The sequence below is a fragment of the Pygoscelis adeliae genome, unplaced genomic scaffold (assembly GCF_000699105.1).
Source record: "Pygoscelis adeliae isolate BGI_AS28 unplaced genomic scaffold, ASM69910v1 Scaffold71, whole genome shotgun sequence".
NCBI lineage: Eukaryota > Metazoa > Chordata > Aves > Sphenisciformes > Spheniscidae > Pygoscelis > Pygoscelis adeliae.
Window position 1 is genome coordinate 941,513 of NW_008824356.1, and position 21,969 is coordinate 963,481.

General features: G+C 37.0%; 1 protein-coding gene across 1 annotated transcript in view; it reads left to right on the forward strand.

Moving 5' to 3' along the window:
• The window catches only part of NUBPL (nucleotide binding protein-like), an 88,342-nt gene that overhangs the window by 13,604 nt on the left and 52,769 nt on the right, over window positions 1-21,969 (forward strand). Inside the window, exons 2-4 of the mRNA XM_009319361.1 lie at window positions 3,532-3,622; window positions 18,041-18,080; window positions 18,171-18,261. Of these exons, the coding sequence (XP_009317636.1) occupies window positions 3,586-3,622; window positions 18,041-18,080; window positions 18,171-18,261 (168 nt within the window). The 5' untranslated portion in view covers window positions 3,532-3,585. The remainder of the gene's footprint in view (window positions 1-3,531; window positions 3,623-18,040; window positions 18,081-18,170; window positions 18,262-21,969) is intronic.

The following is a 21,969-nucleotide window of genomic DNA, read 5'->3' on the forward strand; positions in this document are numbered from 1 at the left end:
GGGTGGCTGTAGCAGTGGTATGTGCTGTGCTCTGAAAAACACTTAGAAGCAGGGGCACTTTGACATGCTTGGGTGTGCTTTGACTGCTGCATTTCTGTCTGCATAACCCTAATATTACTTAAGAAAAAAAAGATTCCACATCGGTATGAAATGTATATGCATATGAAAATAATGTCAGAGGAATCCTAGAGCTTTTTTCTTTTTTTTTTAAGTTTTCTTGGCCCTGCTTGTGATCCCCTGTAATATATTCCTTCTGCCCAGATGTTCTTTTTAGCCTTGTCTGATGTTATGCATATTCTTCAGGATTTGTTTTCATATAGCAGTACTTTGAAAGATGTGCTGATTTTTATGAGGTGTGGGTTATATGGATGAAAACACCATTTATCAAAATTTATTTTTTTTTATTATTGTAACTCATGCATCTGGATTAAGCTTCACTCAGCATGAGAAGTATCTGGTGTTGGTAATTCTGATTAACAGTTTCATGTCTTAGCATCCAGATGTATACACATTATTTCATCTCTTGGGGATTTAAAACATTGAAAATGCTGGAAGAGATGATCTGGACTGTGCTGTGCCTGTCTTAAAAGATCCCTTGGTAGCTGCCATAATGCTTTTCCAAGATAAGTAAACCTTGAGTAAAGGGTTATTATTAGTACTCTAGGGATGCTTATGTACTGCAAATGCAGGGGTAGTTGGGAGAAACAAAACTCAAAACCTTAGCTTAGCGGGACAGTGCTTTCTGTATAAGCTGCTACTGTTAGGCAGTGTGAACTCTTTCTATCTAACATGTTGAATTGCTTGGTGGAAAAAAAAAAAAACAAACCACCAATCTATCTTAGGCTGTCTTTAGTGAGGTTCTGCCGGTGACTTAAAGGTTTTCCAAAAGACCTTTCTCCTATAATCCTGTAGAAAGCACCATGCCTACAGGAACGCTTGTGCTGTCATTAACAAGCGTTGTAGAAACTGGGGAATCTGTTAATTATTTTCCTGTTTGAAGACAACCATTTTATTGAACCATATCCATGAACAAAAGCAGTGCATCTCAGAAACAGGCATCTTATTCTGGAGGAAGCGTGTAAATTTTTTTGAGAAACTGTCAGGTTTATTGTATTAGCTTGAAACAAAGATCAGCTTTGTAATTTGGAGTAGTAGCTGAATTTGCAAAGTCCTGCTAGATAATTGAGGGATATTTTTTCTCCAGTGTGCATGTATTTATTCTTCATTTCAGGAAATTTGGCACACTCGTAGATACACTCCTGCTGACTCCTAGGAATAAGCGGACCTGTGGTGGTGAAGATCTGACTATGCCCAGGAGATCATGAAGTCAATCTAACTAATTTAGATCATCCTAAATCTTCAGTCCCTTTAGGTTGAAAACAAAACTGTAGTGAGTTGTAAGATCATTGTAGTTAGTCAGTCAATGGATAGTCACGATCCTTGTTGGGGGGAAAACCCTCAAAAAGTTGAGGGAAAGGATGTCAGTCAGGTTTAAAACACTATGTAGGTTTTTCTGCAAATATTTACTTTCGTTTGAGAAGTAATTAGGTGGCACAGCCCTTAGATGATGTTTTGATGGGTTCGATTAGCTGCTGACACAGATAAAGGGGCTGAGTCACGAATCTTTCTAATCTGTTAAAATATGCATTTTGTACAAGAACAAAGAAGCTCTAATACTGTTGTTGATGTCTTTGAAGTCTAACATAAAAATGGGGCTTTTCAATCTTTCTGAAATTGCAGCTTTCATACAGTAGGCAAGAAGTAGAATAATTTGTCAGAGTAACTCCTGAACTTTTTTTATAATAGCTTTCACAAGATGTTATAAAGTAATATCAAAATATGTAAATGAAATAATCCATGTAATTACATATGGTTTGCTCTGTTTAATAGAAAGTGTATTGAATAACTAAACCCAAATTTGGTTGATTTTTTTTAGTAAAATTTTTTCTAAGTGCATAGTAGATCACATACGGTAATGCATTTTTTACTTCTCAGTTGTAAAATCTAAGATGCATTTGGCTTGTTTTAGGTAAATTTGACACTTTAAATTGCTCAGCTGTTAAGGGTGTCTTCAGGGTTCACTATCAACAGCTTAAAAAAAGAGAAGAAGAAGAAAAAAAGAAAGCAACTCCCGCAGAAAAACAAACCCCCCAGCCCAAATTATTATATATGTTGTAGTAAAAAGGGTCAGTCTTACTTCTCAGGTGTCTAGGCTTCTGTGATTTAGTTTCTTTATCTTAATTGAATTTCAGATTTATTTAGAAGTGGCCTGAATACCTAGGTTTTTAATCCACCTGCTTTTCTGTTTTAAAAAAAACCCAAACAAACTGATTGTGATGCCACAGAACATACTTCACGTTTAGAAATCCTGTTCAAGGGTAGAGATGCTGTACACTTGAATTAGAAGCCTCGTTATAGTGGTCTTCTAACCAGAAACTTGATAGTTATCACTGAGCCTTTGTCTTCTGCTCCATCTTTCCCATCAAAACTGTGATAATAGAATGGCTTAATATATGATACCAAATTACGAAAACTCCATCCAAAAAATGAAGCACACATTTTGAAACGCTAGCAGTGAAAGTCTGATTCGGCATTGTTGGAAAAGCTCCCATTGCTGCCTTAACCTTTCAAACAAGCCCTTAAACATACTTGCTTGCAATTTTGCAAAATGTTGAATACAGTTAGCTTTTTATATTAGAGAAACTTGACGTTCAGCACTTTAAAGGGCTTGCTCTTTACTGCTTAATTTGCAGACTTGGTAATTGGTAGTGTGTCTTGCCATCTGTAGGAAAAGTAGTTTAATTTCCACAAAATATGTATGTATATCTATAAAAGAGCATATAGAAATCTTGTAAGCCTAGACTACATAGTTGAAATAATTTTTATTTGAAGTTTATTGCCTAATGTACCATATGTAGTTGAATAAACTTATTTTTTAGCTTTCTTTTGTGTAAATGCATTTGATTAAAATGTTATGCCTGCTTAATTGGCTTCAGAGACATGCATTTCAGTATTTTCAAGATGTCTGCAAAAGTTTACGCTGGCCACTTAAATGGAAGATAAAAATATGTTTTTTATGTTTTTCACATTCCTTGTAGTCACTAGTATAATTTAAATGATATTAATCCAAATATATTTACAAACATGGCTTGATTTTTTTAAACAATAAAATTTGATATCTTTTAAAAAAAGTGAAGATATTATTTCTGCATAAATGTACATGGAGTAGAGAGAACATTGCTTATAATGTTTGTTAATGTAAAGTCTGTGGTCTACATTGTAAGTAAGAAAATGTGCAAGTGAGGATTATGTGTATTGAGAATCTAGATTTTGTGAAGACATCTTGCTCAACCTGTAGAGATGTTATATTTCATGCTTCAATTGCAATTTAGAGAGAAAGAAAACAGTGATAACTTATGTCTAAAATCAAGATTGTATTTTCATGGGCAGTTATGAAATTTTGCTCAACTAATAATTCATAAAGGAAGACAGACATTTTGACAAATACTTTTCTTTTTGTTCCTTACACAGACAAAAGAAGTTGGTTTACTTGATGCAGACATATATGGACCTTCAATTCCAAAGATGATGAACTTAAAAGGAAACCCAGAATTAACACCAAGTAAGTGGAAGTGATCTTTCTTGCTGTCGTCTATACAGGGATGAGCATGGACCACTCATTGGTGCTTCCTTGGTGTGGCACAGAAGGGACGCAAACAGAAGATGAAGTCTTAGTGTTTGGGGTTTTTTTGTTGTTTTTTTTAGTAATGAGGTTGCTTTCAAAGCTAGCTTGTACAACTATGAGCATATTCAGGGTTTTCTTTTTTTTTTTTTTTTTTGGTCCACAGGCCGTGGGAGTTTCATGGATTATTACTAGAGACACTGGAAAGGGTAGCTAGGAAAGGAAGGTTATTGTCAGTGGTTTTAAGCTTGACATATAGGATCCCCCTACAGAAGACCTCCAAATTAAAAAATAAAACCCACTAGTCTAGGAAAAAAAAAACTAATCTAGGAAATAAGAGAAGGATCATTACAGTAGCTTGTATAAAATGTCATTGAAATGATTGTGTTTGGTCTCTCTTCAGCCAAACATGCCAGGCCACTTGATTCATTTTTATTTGAAGTTGTGTGTTTAGGAATGCAGTGGTGGTGACTTCACTACCACAAGGTAAAGATAGTAGACAAAACTCCTAATTTTCCTTCTGCTAGGAAGGATTCTGGTCTGGGGGAAAGTAAATTCAGGTAGGAGAGTCTAGAGAGAAATAGGAAGACCTAAAGTAGAAAGGTTGCATCAAGTCTGTTTACCTTTGTCGTGGTTTAACCTCAGTTGGCAACTGAGCACCACGCAGCCGCTCGCTCACTCCCCCCCAGTGGGATGGGGGAGAGAATTGGGAGGGTAAAAGTGAGAAAACTCATGGGTTGAGATAAAGACAGTTTAATAGGGAAAGCAAAAGCCACGCACGCAAGCAAAGCAAAACAAGGAATTCATTCACTACTTCCCACCGGCAGGCAGGTGTTCAGCCATCTCCAGGAAAGCAGGGCTCCATCACGCGTAACGGTTACTTGGGAAGACAAACGCCATCTCTCTGAATGTCCCCCCTTTCCTTCTTCTTCCCCCAGCTTTATATACTGAGCATGACGTCACATGGTATGGAATATCCCTGTGGCCAGTTTGGGTCAGCTGTCCTGGCTGTGCCCCCTCCCGGCTTCTTGTGCACCTCCAGCCTTCTCAGTCGGTAGAGCATGGGAAGCTAGAAAGTCCTTGACTAGTGTAAGCACTGCTCAGCAACAACTAACACATTGGTGTGTTATCAACATTGTTCTCACCCTAAATCCAAAAGACAGCACTGTACCAGCTACTAGGAAGGAAATTAACTCTATCCCTGCCGAAACCAGGACAACCTTTCAGAAAATTAACTTCCACCCAGGCCAACCAAGGGTGAAACTGAAGAATGGCTTTATCCTGATACCCTGTTCATGTGATACTTGAGTGTAAGGGAATGTGCTTTTTTTGGGGTAGTAGGGGCAGTGAGGCGGCAGGATTTGTTTAATGCTTTGTTTTGCCATCCTGTAATAAAGTGCATGTAATTATAAAAATTACAAACATATAACCACAGACAAAAACAGTCCCACACTGTAACACCTGGGCTACACATCAAAAAGTACTAGGATCCTACTGAAGAAAGTACAAACTGGCAATACTTGTTGGCAGGGAGGGATCAAGGACATGTACCAGTTCAAATAGGATGTAAAAGGGCTTCAGTGAAATAATCAACTGTAAATACCCATTAATGTCTGTGGGCAGTAATTGCTAGGTAAAAGGGAAGTTAAATATTTCTTACACGTCCTTTCATGCCATGATATTTATTTATTTATTTATCATAGAATGATAGAAGAGTTTGGGTTGGAAGGGACCTCTAAAGGTCATCTAGTCCAACCCCCCTGCCATGGGGCAGGGACATCTTCAACTAGATCAGGTTGCTCAGAGCCCCGTCCAACCTGCGCTGGAATGTTTCCAGGGATGGGGCATCCACCGCCTCTCGGGGCAACCTCTGCCAGGGTTGCACCACCCTCAGTGTAAACAATTTCTTCCTTATATCTAGTCTGAATCTACCCTCTTTTAGTTTAAAGTCATTCCCCCTTGTCCTGTCGTAACAGGCCCTGCTAAAGAGTCTGTCCCCATCTTTCTTATAAGCCCCCTTTAAGTATTGAAAGGCTGCAATAAGGTCTCCCCGAAGCCTTCTCTTCTCTAGGCTGAACAACCCCAACTCTCTCAGCCTTTCTTCACAGGAGAGGTGTTCCATCCCTCTACATCTACTCTGCTATTGTTGTAAAACGTCTGTTTGTAACTGATCTTAATTTGTGCATGTGTATGGGTGTTGTTGTGGTGGTTGTTCTATACATTCTCACTTGGTATAAAGCGTGCAGAATGAAACAATGCCAATATCTTTTAAAGGGTGGTTATTGAGCTTGCAATGTTAGCCTCTGAAAAATTAAGTGACAAACTTAGGATTTCTTATATAATTAAAATTCTGTCTACTTATGCTTATATCCTGTACTCTGGATAAAGAAGTAGTAACGTATTTCCATATACGGATGCACTGCATGTTCTTATACAGGCAACTGTCAAATTGAGTACTTTCTACATCTAAGTATCTGGCTTACAAATACAGACTTTATTTAGATTAATTTCTAAGAGAGGAGGAGAGTACTTGGTTTTATTTGTTGGGCTTCTGTTTTATTTTTTTGAAGTCAAAGGCTAATTCTGTTGTGTAAGAAATAAATACCTGAACACTCTCGTGTATCGTCAGTGGAGTTTGACTTCCTGATACAAATTGAAGTATTCTTGCGTTCTCTTGTACTTTGGACCCTGTTGAGGGTATATGTCATACAGGCTGTGTTTTCCATACCAGATTTTTTTGCTATGAATTTTGCATTTGAGGTGCTTTATGCAATATGAACACAAAAGGAACTATGTTGCGGTGTTCTTCTTATCTCTTCTCTTTTCCTTTTTATGTGACGTTGACTTTTTCCTTTCCAAAGGAGACCAGGTAAAAATTTGATTCTCCTTTTTTTTTTGTTTTGTTTTGTTTTCCTCACTGTCTGAAAAATTGATTAGATAGCAAAATGTATAAGAAGTTCAAAGTTGTTATGTATTTTGTCAATCCATACCAAATTTAAATCCATGTCACGAGGCACAAATAAGAAGCAAGTTGCCTAGTCTATTTCATATGGTCATACAAATTAACTTGCTGGGAATGCTAGAACTTAAGAGTATATTCAGTCAGATATTAGGGCAGCTCAATTTTGTTTGTATATAAATTTCAATGACTCTAGATATTTTGGGTGTACAGCTGAGAATTCACTATAAGCTTTTGTCTTAACATGTTTTGAGTGTTGTTAAAAATACAGAATTCAATGTAATAGAAAGAAATTGGAGGATTTCCCTGAATTGAAATTGCTGCTGTTGACTTGTAAGCACTAACATTTTGATTGCTGAAATGTATTCTTTCTACTTCTGTGTGAAATGTACAAGCAAGTATTATCAGGATTTAAGAACATACTTTATTTTTTAACTGACAGAAAATGAATTTGCGTACTTGAAAAGCTTGGCACATTACACAAGTCTACTGAGAAACTCATGTAGTAATTCAGTATGAAGGATAACAGGATAGAATTTGTATTTCAGGAATTCTATTCGCTTCTCTGTGCACTTTTAACTCTTGAGTTGATGAAGCTGTAGAGTAATAACAATGAAAGTGCTGGCAAAGTAGCTGACATTAAGATTATTTCATTACGAAAATAGGAATTTGGAGGGCGTAGGAAGCTGTAATTGTGAACTTCAAGGATTCCTTTAATGAGTGACAGGTAGGATAAGCTTGCAAGGAAGTGATCCATCATAAGTGTATATATATGGTGCATATATATAGGTGTATATATGCATGTATAGATATAGAAATATGTATGACCCTTGTATTTTGGTATAATGAGGTTTAGTGCTATTTTCTGATTTCTTACTACATTTTCAAGAATAAAACATAAACTCTGAACAAATACTGTTTTGTACAGTAATTGAGTAAACCCAGGCAATTCTGTGATAAAGATGTGCATTAACAATGTATACATAACAATAAGTCAATTAAAACAAATTTTTTTTAATAGCATAGCAATTGAAAATTATGTTTAAATTCTATTGCTGTTTTCAGTGTGAGGCCTGGATTTGAAAATGAATCAGTAGAGTAATCCTGGGAGGTTCTGAGCACTCTTGCACTCTTTGATTTCAATTTCTTTTCTCACATGTAGCAGTTCAAAAGGGATTAGGGATGCCTGGTACCATACAGAATAAATCCGTGCAACAATTATTACTTCTGAATAGAAATTATTATAGTTATGCTATAATTTAAGTTTTCAAAATGAATTAGGAGTTCTTAGTGAGGAGAGAGTCTGTATAAATGGAAGATACTCCATTAATTTAATTTTGCAAACTGTAGTGCATTGGAAAGTCTGCTAACATTTAATAGGGTGTCATTCAAAATGCTTTAACTAAATGGTCAGGGAAATATTGGTTAATAAGTTCACAACTGAATTTAATTAGCTAATGGAGGATTATCTAACTATGGAATAAATATTAACACCAGCTACAATATATGCACAGTGCAGTGCTTATAGCATAAGTAACAAAAGCGTTACTTCTATTCTTTTCCCAAATAATTTCCTTAAAAGCCGTTTTCTGGCTTAGTGAACGGCATAATTACATTTCCCCCCCTCTTTTTTTTTTTTTAAAATCTACCATTTCAACTAGTTGGCAGAGAGTAAAAGCTATTATATTGGCAAAAAGATGCTGCCATTTTGCCAGATAAATATAACATTTCTTCACTTAATTTAAATGATTATGAAGGTTTTGGTGGGCTTTTTTACTTTATGACAGTTGAGTACTCTCTTAATATTTCAGAGCTTTGTTGCCATTTTATGATATCCTCAGTGTCTTTTTCATTTCTTAGTAAGATAGTACATTCAAAAGATCAGTAGTGGGCATCTGTTTTTAAAATTTGGAATAAAAAGTAATTTCTGAGAGTAAGCTAGCAGTAGTTGTGTCTGGCCCCATTGAGTCTAATAATATTGCAGGAGCTATAGAAATGAAATTACTGATAAAATTCTAAAGTCAGAAATGGACACTTGCATTTTTTCACTGGGACACATTTACATGTCTGCTACTCTTTAGACTGTGATAGCAGAATCTCATAGCAGAAAATGATAATTTAAAATAGAATCTGTTGTGACTGTTTAAAGATGTCTGTTGGAAATAGTTGTATCAAGGGATTGCGGTCCATCCGTTTGAGGGTTATAAGTAGAAAATTCGGAGCGGACTAGTTAAATAGAGAAAATGTTACATAGGTAGGGTAGTTACTGAGGTAAACATGAAGAAGTTTCTCGATCTGACATAAGGATTTAATTTTAAATATACAGCTTGTATTCTGAAACAAAGTTATCTTTATCATGCCTTACCAGGGGAACTGCATCATGATTAATTAAATAAAAACTAAATTTGATTCTTTCAAAAAAAGTTATATTTGCTACTGCTGTTACTTCTTGATTTGTGAACAAGTGATTTTTAGATTGTGTATAGTCCAATGGTATGCTTTACTGATTCTATTTTGAAAGAAGTCTGAACTGAAACCCTGTGTTTTACTTCTGGTGATAAGACATCCCAGTTTAACTGGATGGCTGAAGTAGAGTAGTCCCATGGGTCTTACATGTGACAAAATAATAATTCAGAATGTTGTAATTAGTTGTGGTTTATATTTTGGAGGCTCTTTCATACGTGATGTGGTAGTTGAAAATGAGAATAATACTCGTGTTAAATATTTTAGTCTGGACCTTGACTATTGCCCTCAAGCCTGTAATAATTAACCTCAAAGTGGATTAATTCAGCTATTGTTGAGATCACTTGTGGAAAAAATTGATGACCTTCACTTGCAAGGAAAAGGAGGTGGAGGATACCCAACTCTGCAAAGAATTATTTATAGACATGAAGTTGTTAGCTGCTGTGTAAAAAACCCACCAAAAAAACCACCAACAAAAAACCCACAAAAAAAACAAACAAAAAAACAACATCACAAAAACCCACACAAAAAACTAAATTAACCATCTAGAGGTTTTTTAAAATGTTATTCTTCATTATATGTAAATTCATATTTACAATTACAAAAAATGTAAGGCAAAAAAGTATAAGATGAGAAATGTAGTGTAGTAATTAAAGTCTCTGACTGAGAGCAGTCTTTTTTGGATAAATGGCAATCAAATTTTCCTAAATGCTATTGCAATATAAATTACTGAAACACTGTAACCTGAAAAAAAACATTTCAAGTACTTGAAAGCAGAAGTGTATTACTCTTCATGTTGTTAATCCTGCAGTGCAGTAATTATAAATGTCTTCATATGGATTATGGCTAGCAAATATTCATTACATCAAAGTTTATTCTTGGATATACAAATGGTTTGTCTGGTTCAGCTTCTATACAAATTGGAATTAAATTGCAAAATGGTTTTATTACAGTAGCATGATAGATACACATTTCATTGTACATACATAAACAAAAGAAATGATTCATTTTTTTGTTTGTACACTGAACACATTTACTTTTTTGCTTATTGCAGGGGAATAAATGTTTTCATCCCTCTTCTCTGCTAGAAGTAAAATTAAAGAACTGTAACTAGTTCTGAATTTTCTTAATATTTTTACCTTGCAATTTCACTTTCATGTGTTTTTCTCTGTGGGTTTCTTGCTGTATTTTCCCTCTTTCCTTCCCCTTCTCTACAGTACGATGGAGCGGCTTTTCAGAATAAAGAAATGAAGTGGAATACATAAAAAATAGAAAAAATGTATTTTAATCCTTTCCCTATAGTGACCAGAGGTTAAAAGTGACAGTTAAGAGTTTAATAGCTAACATCTTTTTCCTTTGCTTTAGTTGATGGTCGTAATCTTGTAAAGTACATCGAACTTCACTTTACAAGTGGTGAAATTAGAATAAAATCAGACGGATGTATGAGGGGATTCATGTGAAATGCAAAAGGGAATATTTAATATACACAGAAACACTTTTTTTAAGTGGAGAATCAACAAGTTTATTCTAGTTTTCATCTATGTCATCAGTGTCCAGGTGCCTTTTTTTTTTTTTTTAAATTGCACATAATCCTTTGAGCAGTTTTTGTTTCCATGTCTTTTCACCTGTGTTTCTTTTTTTGGGTCTTGATTACAATATTGAACCTAAAAAGGCTGAGTCGACTCAAATGTATTGAGTCCCTAGTTAACTGGAATGCTTTTTGAAGTTAGATCTTGAATTGAAGGTAACACGCAGGGAATGTCTGCCCCTCGGGTTCCTGCTTCTCCCTGTTGTGCTTGACTGTTGCCTGTCACACTGTTATGTGGCCAGGCAGTCCCCCTCTCACAGAAGCAAGTCAGTGCTTCAGATAACGTGAGCCTTCCCAGAGGTTTTGTGTGTCAGGACAGAAGCCTTGAACTGAACGTTGTATTAGTCTGCTTCATTCCTCGTGGGTATAATGAACTAAAAGAACCCACCCAAATTAGGCTAATAAAGCTTTTGATCCACTATAAATAAACTTTTTTGTCTCCATGGGGATCTGAGGGCTTTTCAAAATGTGGGTTATTTTAGCAATTGTAAGGAAGACATTTGAGATGGAAGGTAATGGCAAGATACTTAAAACTAGTCCTGTGTTACTATTCTAAACCTAAAAAGTCAGCAGTGCTTTAAAATGTAACAAAGATATGACTAAATCACTGTGCTGTTTACTTGTGCCAGGCTTGCTTTTGAAGTGTAGTCTTCCAGCAAGCAATTAGTTCTTTTGCTTTTAGGTAGGACTGATGAAGTCATATCTGCGAAACAGTTCTGTTAATGAAAAGGCTTTTACAGAGCTTTGTTTCCTCTGCAGTCTTATCAGGAGGAAAAAAAAGTGGAAAACCTGCTTGGGTATTGGGGTTGGTAGACTGACTAAATATGAGAAGCAAATCTTTTGGAAAAAGTTGTGTTTCTTTATGCATTTGTTTCTTAAGGTTGAACTGTGAGCATTGAATAATGCTCTTTGAGTCTCATTGCTAGTTTGCTTTGGTTTAAGTATTTGTGATGTCTTCATGGTTAGGTAACATTGTTAGTGCGGGGTGTAATGGGAAATCACAACCTTTCTCGTGTGGAGCTCTTCAAGCTTAAAATACAAATTGCAGTATTTCTGGGGCAATCCTGCAAATAAACTTATAACACAGTGTGAAATCAAGCTTGAAGTCTCTATTAGTCTGTCACTTGCCATAGAATATTCTGGGCTTCTGGCATAAGCAGTTAAAACAATGATTACAGTTAAAACAATGATTTAAAATTTGTGACTCTGACTAACCTTCTTTTGGTGACAGCATCGTCTCCCCTCTGGCATAAGTTGGTGTCTCTGTGTTTTATTGCAGGACACCCTGGGGCCCTGTTGCTATTTGTAGCCCTCCCCTCCGCCGCATTTCTTTTCCCTTTACTGCACTATGGGTGGAATTCACTTGCTTTTGCTTAGGAAACTAGTACTGCTTTAAACACGCTGGAGTATGGTGTGTGGCATCTAGCTGCCCCTTCGGAATGTATGGCTCTCCCGTATGCCCTCTGTCAAATCTGCTAGCCCTGTACAAATCTCAGCTCCCTAAGGCATCCAGAGTGGCAGGAGACATCTATATTTATACCAGTAAAGCCCAACCTTTTTGTTACTCTTCCTGTCCTGTGACCCCTTCTCCGCTTCCCCCTTTTCTTCCTCCCTCCTGTTGCTGGAAACCATATATAGTCTGAAGCCTTTGTGTCCTTGACTGGAATCTGGATCCTCCCATTACAGAACGTTGATCGTGGGAGGTGACTTTCAAAATAAAGAGCAAATAAGTTCCTTATACTTTTACATAGTGACAGCCGTATGAGGATTACTGTTTACTGTGATTAACAGAAGGTGCTGTGTAAGCTGGAGTCCTAACTTAGATTGTGATAGAGTATTCTGTAGTCACTGCAGCATGAAATTGTACACAATTAAAAAACAGATGATGCAAAAATTTTTGAGATTTTACAAGCGACCACGCTGAAAATCTGTTTCAGCTTGTCTGTCTGTATGGCACATTAATTGAGTTTGTCTTAGATAATCTTGTTTAATGCGCTGGAATCCACAGGCTATTCTGCAGTGTCTCTCGCTGACTAGAATGGTGGCTGTGTGTTTTGTTGTGCCGTACTCCTCCTGTGTCTTAGGCAGTGAGATGACACTGAGATGTGAGGAGGTGGAAAATAACAATTTGTCATGAAAACCTCAGCTAATGATGAGCTGTGCGAACAGCGGCAGAACCTTTAGCTTTTGTATAAACTATGAAGAAGTATCAACTTGCTGAAGTTTTGATAAATGTATGCAGAGGAGTTAAAGTATGGGTTTTATTTAAATAACATACTATGAAAGATGAAGGAATACTTAAACTTACGAGCTAGTCAGAAATACACTTTTAAAGCTGTTGCTTTAATGCTTAAACATGAGATGCTAAAATGTTATTCAGAGACTTAGGTATTATAGACAATATGTAGTGTAATTTCCTACAGCTTTTTCCGTTGTACACTGTTTATGCCTCAGTTTGCTTTTTAAAATTTTAATTCTTTCAGATATATTTGGGAGTTTCAAGGGAAAATATGTAACTTCAGCAATGCACCTAAACTGTTTAAATCTCCTAGACGTTTATCAGTTGTGCATTACATGCTTTCCAACATTGGAGATGCTGTAAGTGGAGCCATGGCTCTGTTAGAGCATCAGACCTTGGGGGAGCACAGCATAGGTCTCCAAATCCACAGGATTCTTGAATAACCTAGAGCAAGTTTCACAGTCCAGGTCTTGATTCCTTCATCTGTAATATGAGATAATAATTCCCCACCTCAGAAGCATGTTGTTAGGTTAAAAGGTTCATTTTGGCTGCATGGGTGTTACGGAAACAGGACTTGTATAAAAATTAAGAATCGGGAAACAGATGCATTCAGAGCATAGCCTGGAGCTTGCAGTGGTGTCTGTGCTGGCAAACACTTCTGCATTGGTAATGTCTTTGGAAACATTTGGAAATCTGCATGCAGAGGTCAGTAGGATGTTTTTAACTAGAAAATTGTACAATTGTTCTACTTTTTGATAGATTTAGCTATTTATGTCCCATCTTAGAACAACTTAAAAGCCACACTTTCCTGCTTGATGACCAAAATCCAGTTAGGACAGACAGGTGAATTCCACTATTAAGATTTTTTTGAAGACAAACATTAAGTAAAATAATTAGTTATCATTCTAGGAAGTCTCTGATCTTCCATTATAGTGGTAAGTTCCAAAAATAGATGAGTACAATAGGAAATCTTTTAACAGGGAGGAAAATCTGAGCTTCTACTGTTCTCATCTCATGTTTGGGTATTTTTTTTTGCCTTTGAAATGGTAAAAAACCCCAACCTACCCCTTATTTCAGACACTTGAAAACTCTGAGCGGCTCCTCTGCGTTAGTGCTTGCTCAGTCAGTGAGCTCAAAATAGATTTGCTAGGGTGTTGCATGATCCACTATACTCACGTTTAATAATTATAAGCTACCTTTTGCTTTTCTTAAACAGCATGATGCCTCCTAAGGACGTGTAGTATAACATCACAATCTTCTGGAATAACGATCTTTACTTACCTGATGAGGTAAGACTGAATGTAAGCCTTTGCTTGCTCTAATGTATCAGTCAGCAGATCTCTTCTGAAAACTAAGCCAAGAATTGAAATATCTCCTTGTGGTTTAACCCCAGCTGGCAACTAAGCACCACACAACTGCTCGCTCACTCCCCCCAGGCAGGATGGGGGAGAGAGGTTGAGATAAAGACAGTTTAATAAGTAAAGCAAAACAAGGAATTCATTCACCGCTTCCCATTGGCCGGTAGGTGTTCAGCCATCTCCAGGAAAGCAGGGCTCCATCACGTGTAACGGTTACTTGGGAAGACAAAATGCCATCACTCTGAACGTTCCCCCTTCCTTCTTTCCCCTGGCTTTATATGCTGAGCATGGCATCATATAGTGTGGAATATCCCTTTGGTCAGTTGGAGTCAGCTGTCCTGGCTGTGTCCCCTCCCAGCCTTTTGTGCAGCCCCAGCCTACTCGCTGGTGGGGTGCTGTGAGAAGCAGAAAAGGCCTTGACTCTCTGTAAGCACTACTCAGTAATAACTAAAATATCTCTGTTATTATCACTGTTTTCATCACAAATCTAAAACATAGCACCATGCAAGCTACTCTGAAGAAATTTAACTCTGTCCCAGCCAAAACCATATATATGGCTCTGTACATACTTTCTGTGCTGCATTAACCTATGGCCACCATTGAACAGCTATGCTGGGCTTTCTAGAGAAAAAGAATGGAGTAACTCAGTTACCTTGTCAGGATAGTCTGCAAGGCTTGATTTTTCTGGGGAAAAAAGTTTAAAAAAACTCAAAATGACAAAGTGCAGAAGATCCATCTTAATGGCTTCTGCATCATTCTTCCCCACGTAACAGTCCAGCCTTCAGACCAGTCCTAAAACTCTTAATCAGCAATCTGCTGTAATGCTGTCATGAATTTGCATGTGTCTGCCTTTTCCAGTGCCCTACTTGTATCCTACTGGAAAAGGCATTTTATTGACATTTCATTGGTGCTCTGTTATCTTATTGATCTGATTTTGTATGTTCGGAGAAAACACAGCACCCTTTTAATTAGGGCCATCAAGCTTACTGAAAAGTTGTAAACAAGGATATTTTATTGATCTCTTACCATAGGTGGCACGTATTGCTTGTGCATTGCAATTTTAAGAAATCTGTTTTGTTGTGTTGGATTTTTGGAGCTGTATGGTAGGCTAACAGAGAAGGAAGTGTTAACTCTACTCTGAAAGCAATGGAAATCAGAGGTGTTACTGAGATCTCATTAAGCTAAATCTTCTTTACATGTTACATTTTAGAAAATCTTCATGAGACCCAGGGCGAAGGAGGAGGAATGCCTGTTGCTTTTGATGAGACAAGGGTGATTACCAGAGCCCACTGAAGCGCTTCAGATTTGAGATAGTCTTAAGAATGCTTTTTAGCAGTAGGCAAACATTTGGGTGCTCTTCAGTATTTTGTATTACTTTGAGAATATGCAGAACATAATAGCCAGAATATACAGCAGGTTGTGAATTGTTCTTGTGCATTGTATAAATTTGATTAAGTCTTGGTGGTCGGAGCAGTTTATAGTCCTTGTTGTTAACCAAAGAAAATAAGATCCAGTTTTCATAAAATGAAACTCTACCGTTGAGAAATAAACAGTGAACATGTTTTAACAATAGAGAGGCCCCTTTGGCTACTCTGTAGGTCAGTGTTTGTGTACTCACAGCAACTCTCCTGTTTTACCCACTGAGGTGAAGGAGAGGGAGATCTCTAAAGGTGTGTCTGTTCTGTGAGATTAGTATGTCTACCTGGGCTCTATATGGAAGAAACTGTCCATGCAGGTAGTGGATATTGAGAAGTTAGCTTCTGGATATTTGACTGACATACTGTAGAGCACTTGGATTGAACTGAGAAGTGGCATAGTATTTTGGTGAGCTTTCTCAGAATAAATGCATCTTTCCCATTCTCCTTACCCTCCGGTTCCTGGTCCTCATGTGCCGAGCAGTCAAGGATTGGCCTCCCCATTTTGTTTTCTTTTGTTTTTTCTTAAAATTGTTCCTGTTCCATGGTAAAAATGAAGCAGACCTTGAATCTGCAGTGATATATGCTGTTGCAGGTACTTTTTTCCTGTTTCTTTCTTTAAAACCCTCTCATAGGTAAATATGTAGTCATATTTCTCAAGAATTCTAACAGTATTATAACTTGTGGCAGTACATACGTTGTTTACAAGGACACTAAAGCAGTGCTTAGAGTTGGCTCTAGGCTGAAGTTCAAACATCATCAACCTCTTCATAACAAAACTATCTTACTGCAGGGGGGAGAAGTAAGACTGTGATTCCTAGAAATGTGGTTAGACAGTAGAATGCCACCAAAATAATCCCTGACTAACCACTGAAGAGAGCTGCGCAAGTAGAGAAGAGTTTTATTACATTGGTGCAGTGCATCAGTCCAACCCCATCTCTTTTCCAATAGTAGTTCCGTACTCATTCCTGAACGCAATAGTCATGCAAGTGATTTTAGCTTCCTATTTTGTTCTTTTTGATTTGTAAACCAAAACATCCAATTTATTTTCTACAAAATTATATGGCTTGTATGCCCACTTACTTGATTGCTTGAAAGCTTTCATCTGTAGAGTTTAGCTGTTTAATTTGCGTGCTTTTGGGTGTTATTTTGTCTGAATTTGGAGTTCAGCTTTGAAAGCACTGCATTATATTCACATTGTTTTTATTTTACTATCTATATATATTTTACTTTGGGTGCATCAAAGGTTTCTGTCAAAATATGTATTGTATTATATTTTTTATTGCTTAAAGTATTCTTTCTGTTTTCTGCTTGTTCCTGCCTATGCACGCTCTTAAAATAAACCAGCTAGACCAAATAAAATTCCTTTTGTTCTTTTGTGTGTGTGTGCATGTGCACCATTTTGAGATAAGCTGTAGATTTAGATGGCGGAGACTATAAAGAGGAGTTTTTGGCTTTTGTGAGGTTCTGTTTTGAATGCACTCTTGTTTTGTGTTTACTTTCTGCTTGCTTGCCCCTTTGCCAGCAGAACAATTACAATATTCCCCCCCCCCCCTTTTTTTTTCTTCAGACTGGAAAGCATAGGAATGTGGAGCATGACAAGGACATTACCTCTGCAACGTTCAAATAAGCATCTTTTGTTCCTACAGAAATTTTAGAAGTCCTGCAGACTTCTGCCAGTCTGAAGAAATCCAGGACTTCTTACCTGGAGCTGTTGACAGGATGTAGTTTAGGGGTGGCTTTATTTGGTACCTCTCCTCTGGGGTTCCAAAGCACACTTAATACAAGAAGAATTCCCCAAAACTCTGGTGTGTTAATAGGAACGATCCTCCGATTCATGAGATCAGTGAATAGCATAGTTTAAAAAAAAAAAAAAAAATTAAAATCCCATCATGCTGTAGGACTTTTGATTTTATTCTGATATAAATGACTTGGCATTTAGCGAAGTATTGCAGAAGTAGAAGGCTGCCTAATAGGGGATTTATGCCTCGGAGCATGGAGTTTTCATATGAATAGATGAAGTCAGTTTCAGCAGCACAAAGTAACATTATATTATGGGCAAATGCATTGTTATTCTGGCAAAAAATGAATGGTATCAGTAAAATGTATCAACCTAAGAAAAAGTGGGGCCAGGTTCTTGGGTAGAATAGATAAATGTATACATATATGGAAGGATGGGGAGGGAATAGATAAATGCTTTTAACAGAGAGGGAAAACTGCTCTTAAAAGGAAAAAAAAATTGCGTAAGCTTTTTTCCCTTAAAAAAACTAAAAACAAAACCCAAAACCAACTCCCCCCCTCAAAAAAAACCAAACCCTTGTTTGCTTCTGTTTTAGAAAATCTAATGAGGCCCCTTAAGAACTATGGAATCGCATGGTAAGCATATGTTTTAATTTAACTCAAACTTCTTTACAGATGTACTTGGTATTGTGCTGGAAAGCTTAACTTTTTGCTTTGTTGTTTCAGCATGTCTATGGGTTTCTTGATAGAAGAGACTGCCCCAGTTGTGTGGAGAGGGCTCATGGTAATGTCAGCTGTTGAGAAGCTGTTGAGACAGGTAAGGACTGAGGGTACATATTTGTGTTTCAAACTAATTGGTTATTTTAAAATGCATTTAACTGATACATGAGTGTCCATGATATTATTTCATGTATTGGTGGTGAGCTTTTTTGTATTTTGGTGGTCTTAAATTCTTAAGAATTTAATCTTAACTTCAGGTAAGAGGGAAAGTTGACACTTTTTGTGTTTATCCCCTTCAAATAGACCTGTTGTTCCATGCATTTGATGGGTGAATCATCCCAATTTGCCTTCCTTCTCATTCCTTTTTATGTTTCTTTATGCAATTGTTAAAAAAAAAAAAGGCATTTTGAAGTTGCCTAAGGATTTGAATGTATAGGTGTCTATGCATATCTACAGCTGTATTCCCTTATGTGCTTGTTAATCACCAGCACTAAGAATTCTTGGATGGCGTTTGATGTATGACAGGTACATGAAAACCATTAGATACCATCTCTGTGTAATGCAGATAGGTTGATAGTTAATAAATTTCCTGGCACACAGAAGCTGTGTGGCTTTTTTATTTCTTGACAGATTTTTTTTTTCCCCCCCTCTTATTGTGAATAGATCTGTGAAGTTCTAATGAGACAAACAGCTAAAAAAATGCATTAAGGTTGGACGTTTAGACTTTGAAGTGGCCCAGATTGTTCACAGCTGACATCCATTCCAGGGATTTAATGTATACAGCTTGGAGATCACTAGGTTTCTGTATGTATTCTGTAAATGCCTCCAAATCTTGTGCTCCCTTAATGACTGAAAAGAAGATTTTTTTCAGCCTTTTTCCATTTTTACTGATTTCTCCTCTGACACAGACTTTAGAATAGCAGCAATCATTGCCCTAGTCAGAAAAGCCATGTGTCTGCCAAAATTTCAGGAAGGACATCTTTGTCTAGATTTGGCCTTTAAAAATACGGGCTATCCATGCCAATAGCTGTGGAAGGCTGTTCTGACCTCTTTGTGTGTTGCATTGCATTGGCCAGGCTCACAAAGACTACAGCCTAAAACCTCGGAGGTGGAGCTAAAGTTAGCACCTGCTGTATTGGTGTACTTCACCCTGGGAGACTGAAGTGGCAGGCACTCCAGTGCCGTTACTTCAATCAGTAGTATCCCCAGATGGGAAGCATGTGCCAGCATCCTTCTGGAGGGTGCGGACGATGCCATGTAATGAGCTTGTTGCTCCCTAGCAACCGATGAAGCAGTTACATGCTGGCAGATCATGCTGTAGGAAGGAGACAGAGTCCATTAATGTTCGGGGCATCAGTGATTTCCCTGACAGTGGAACCTGAATTCTGAAAGAGGAAGGCTTTACAGCTAAATTTCTTTTCCCCACAAGCATTTTGCTTCTGCATGACAACCATGGTAGTCTTAAATCTGTGCTGGAGAAAGTTGTTTGCATCTCCTCTTTTGAAGAAAGAAGCTTACAGATCACAGGGAGAACCAGCAGGTTCTATCTGATGTACAGGTGGATTTTAGAAAATAACAAATACATTTTCCAGACTAACACATGCTATTTTGGTTTTAAAAACTGTATTCTCCCTTCTGACATAGTTACTAGTCAGCCTCAAGAAGGGGTTAACTGTAGAACCAATAGTGTTATAGCTTTGGACGTCTGAACAAGAGAGGACCACAGCATGCGATGATGTTTTTAAAGATACTATAATTTCATTTTACATTAGAAACAGTTGTGTGATCTGTTGGGGGCTTTGAAATTTTTCTTTGTTTTCTCTTTATCTGTTCTGGTTGGTCTTAGCTATTACCTTTTGTTTGACAGGATAAAGTTGCTTGCAAGAGTAAAATACTTCTGCTTGTATTTAACTTTCTAAAACCATGTTCTTGAGAAATAGCTGCTTTACCTGTATGGCTACATATAAACCATTTAAAGTAGTACCCTAATCTAGATTTATAGTATAACGTAAGTGTAAGTGTAAGGAGCTTGTGTGCTTTCAGACAAGCTGATAAAATATTAAGTTCTTAAAATAATGAAGTCAGCCGGATAGAAAACACAGAGGTTCCCAGACTTCTGCATTAAAAACACTGGTGGTATTTTATAATGGTGTTTATTTTTAGATGGTGGAGGGTTTTTTGTTTGTTTTAAGAGCATCAACTATGCGTTCACTCTGTAAATAACTTTGGACGCTTGTTTGGTTTTTTCCATATGAACAAATCTGTTTTCCAGAGTTTATCATGCTTCAGATACTCCAATAAAGCATCGAAGGGCCTAGTTTCCAAATTCGTTAACGGGGACTTGTTAACTCATTAACTTCTTGACTTGTGATTGGTGGTCTGTGCCTGTAATGAGTATTTAAATGCTTCTCTTACACTTGCAACTTATTTAAATTTCTGGAATTCTTACTTTGGAAAATACATTTGTTAAGAAAGCACATAATATATATATTTATATACTTACTGCATGTAGCTTCACTCTTTGTAATATGTGTAAATTTGTCCTTCTCTGGTTTTACTTCTTTGGTGGATGAATGGCTTTTCAGCACAGTCCAGAGTCCAACCTCGTTTTTGTCTCTTTTCACTTCTACTTGCGTATGGCCAGGATGTACATTGTTTTTCAGATAAAACACCACCTTTTAAATCCAGGCTCTCCTTTTGCCACGAGTCTAGTCTGAGAAGCTACCTTTGTTCTTGTGTGTTGTATGGTGTTGGACTGGTAGGTAGCAGGCAATAATACTGAAGACCAAAATCAGTGCTTGGTGTTTCTCTGGTAATCCATATCTCAGGAACAAGGACGGTTTTCGGGGACACATCATATAATTTTCCTTAAACAGAGTTTGAAGGAAGTGTGCCTTAGAATACAAAATAGAGTTAACAGTTTACTATACTATATTACATACATTACATATCTATTGATGAATGTGTATCGAATTAGTATATAAATGAAAATATATAGCATATTGATTCCATAATGTGTCCTAATTTTATTAAAAGTATTGCTCAATAGAAAAGAAGGAAAGGGATGAAGATAAGTTATTGGAAGAACAAGAAATACATAAGGAAATGATTTTTCACCTGTAGTGAAAGTGAATTACAAACAGTAATGGAACATTTGATTCTATATAAACGTATTCATAACTCTTTCAGCTAAATATACCTCTAGTTTACATGCCTTGAAATTATCCAAAGTTTCGTTGTGGCTGAGAAGTGACTTGTTCGTTCATATAATTAGATGTACTGTAGACCTGTTCATACTGCAGGGTGATCTTTCTCTTATCTGGATTTTAACTGTTCCTATTTCCCTGCCACAGTTATCTTCATTTAAAAATTCTTTCACCTCTGTTAACGCTTCTTTGAGTCTTGCTTGCCTGTAGGTGAGATAGAAGAGAGCATTTTTTTTGTTTATTTGAGTTTTTTAAAAGACAGTTCTTTTCTCTGAGGATATTGTTAAAGACCAGGTAAGGAAGTTTTGATAGTTCTCCAGTGTCATCTGTAGCACTAGGCTTTTTCTATTCAGTTTTCACTTAACATACACTTCAGAAGCTGCCTACTTTTTAGTATAGTCCCATTCAGCACTTGTCCCTTTACTCTGTGTGTGTCTTGACTCGGTGCGACGGTACTTGATTCAGATCAAACAAGCTACCTCAAAATGCATCATCTTTGTGTATTTGTTGTGGGAGTGACTTCTGATTAACCTTTAGGGTAAGTACAGTAAAGATACAAATTTTTTTTTGAGAGTTACCTAAAGCCTGTACTTCAACAA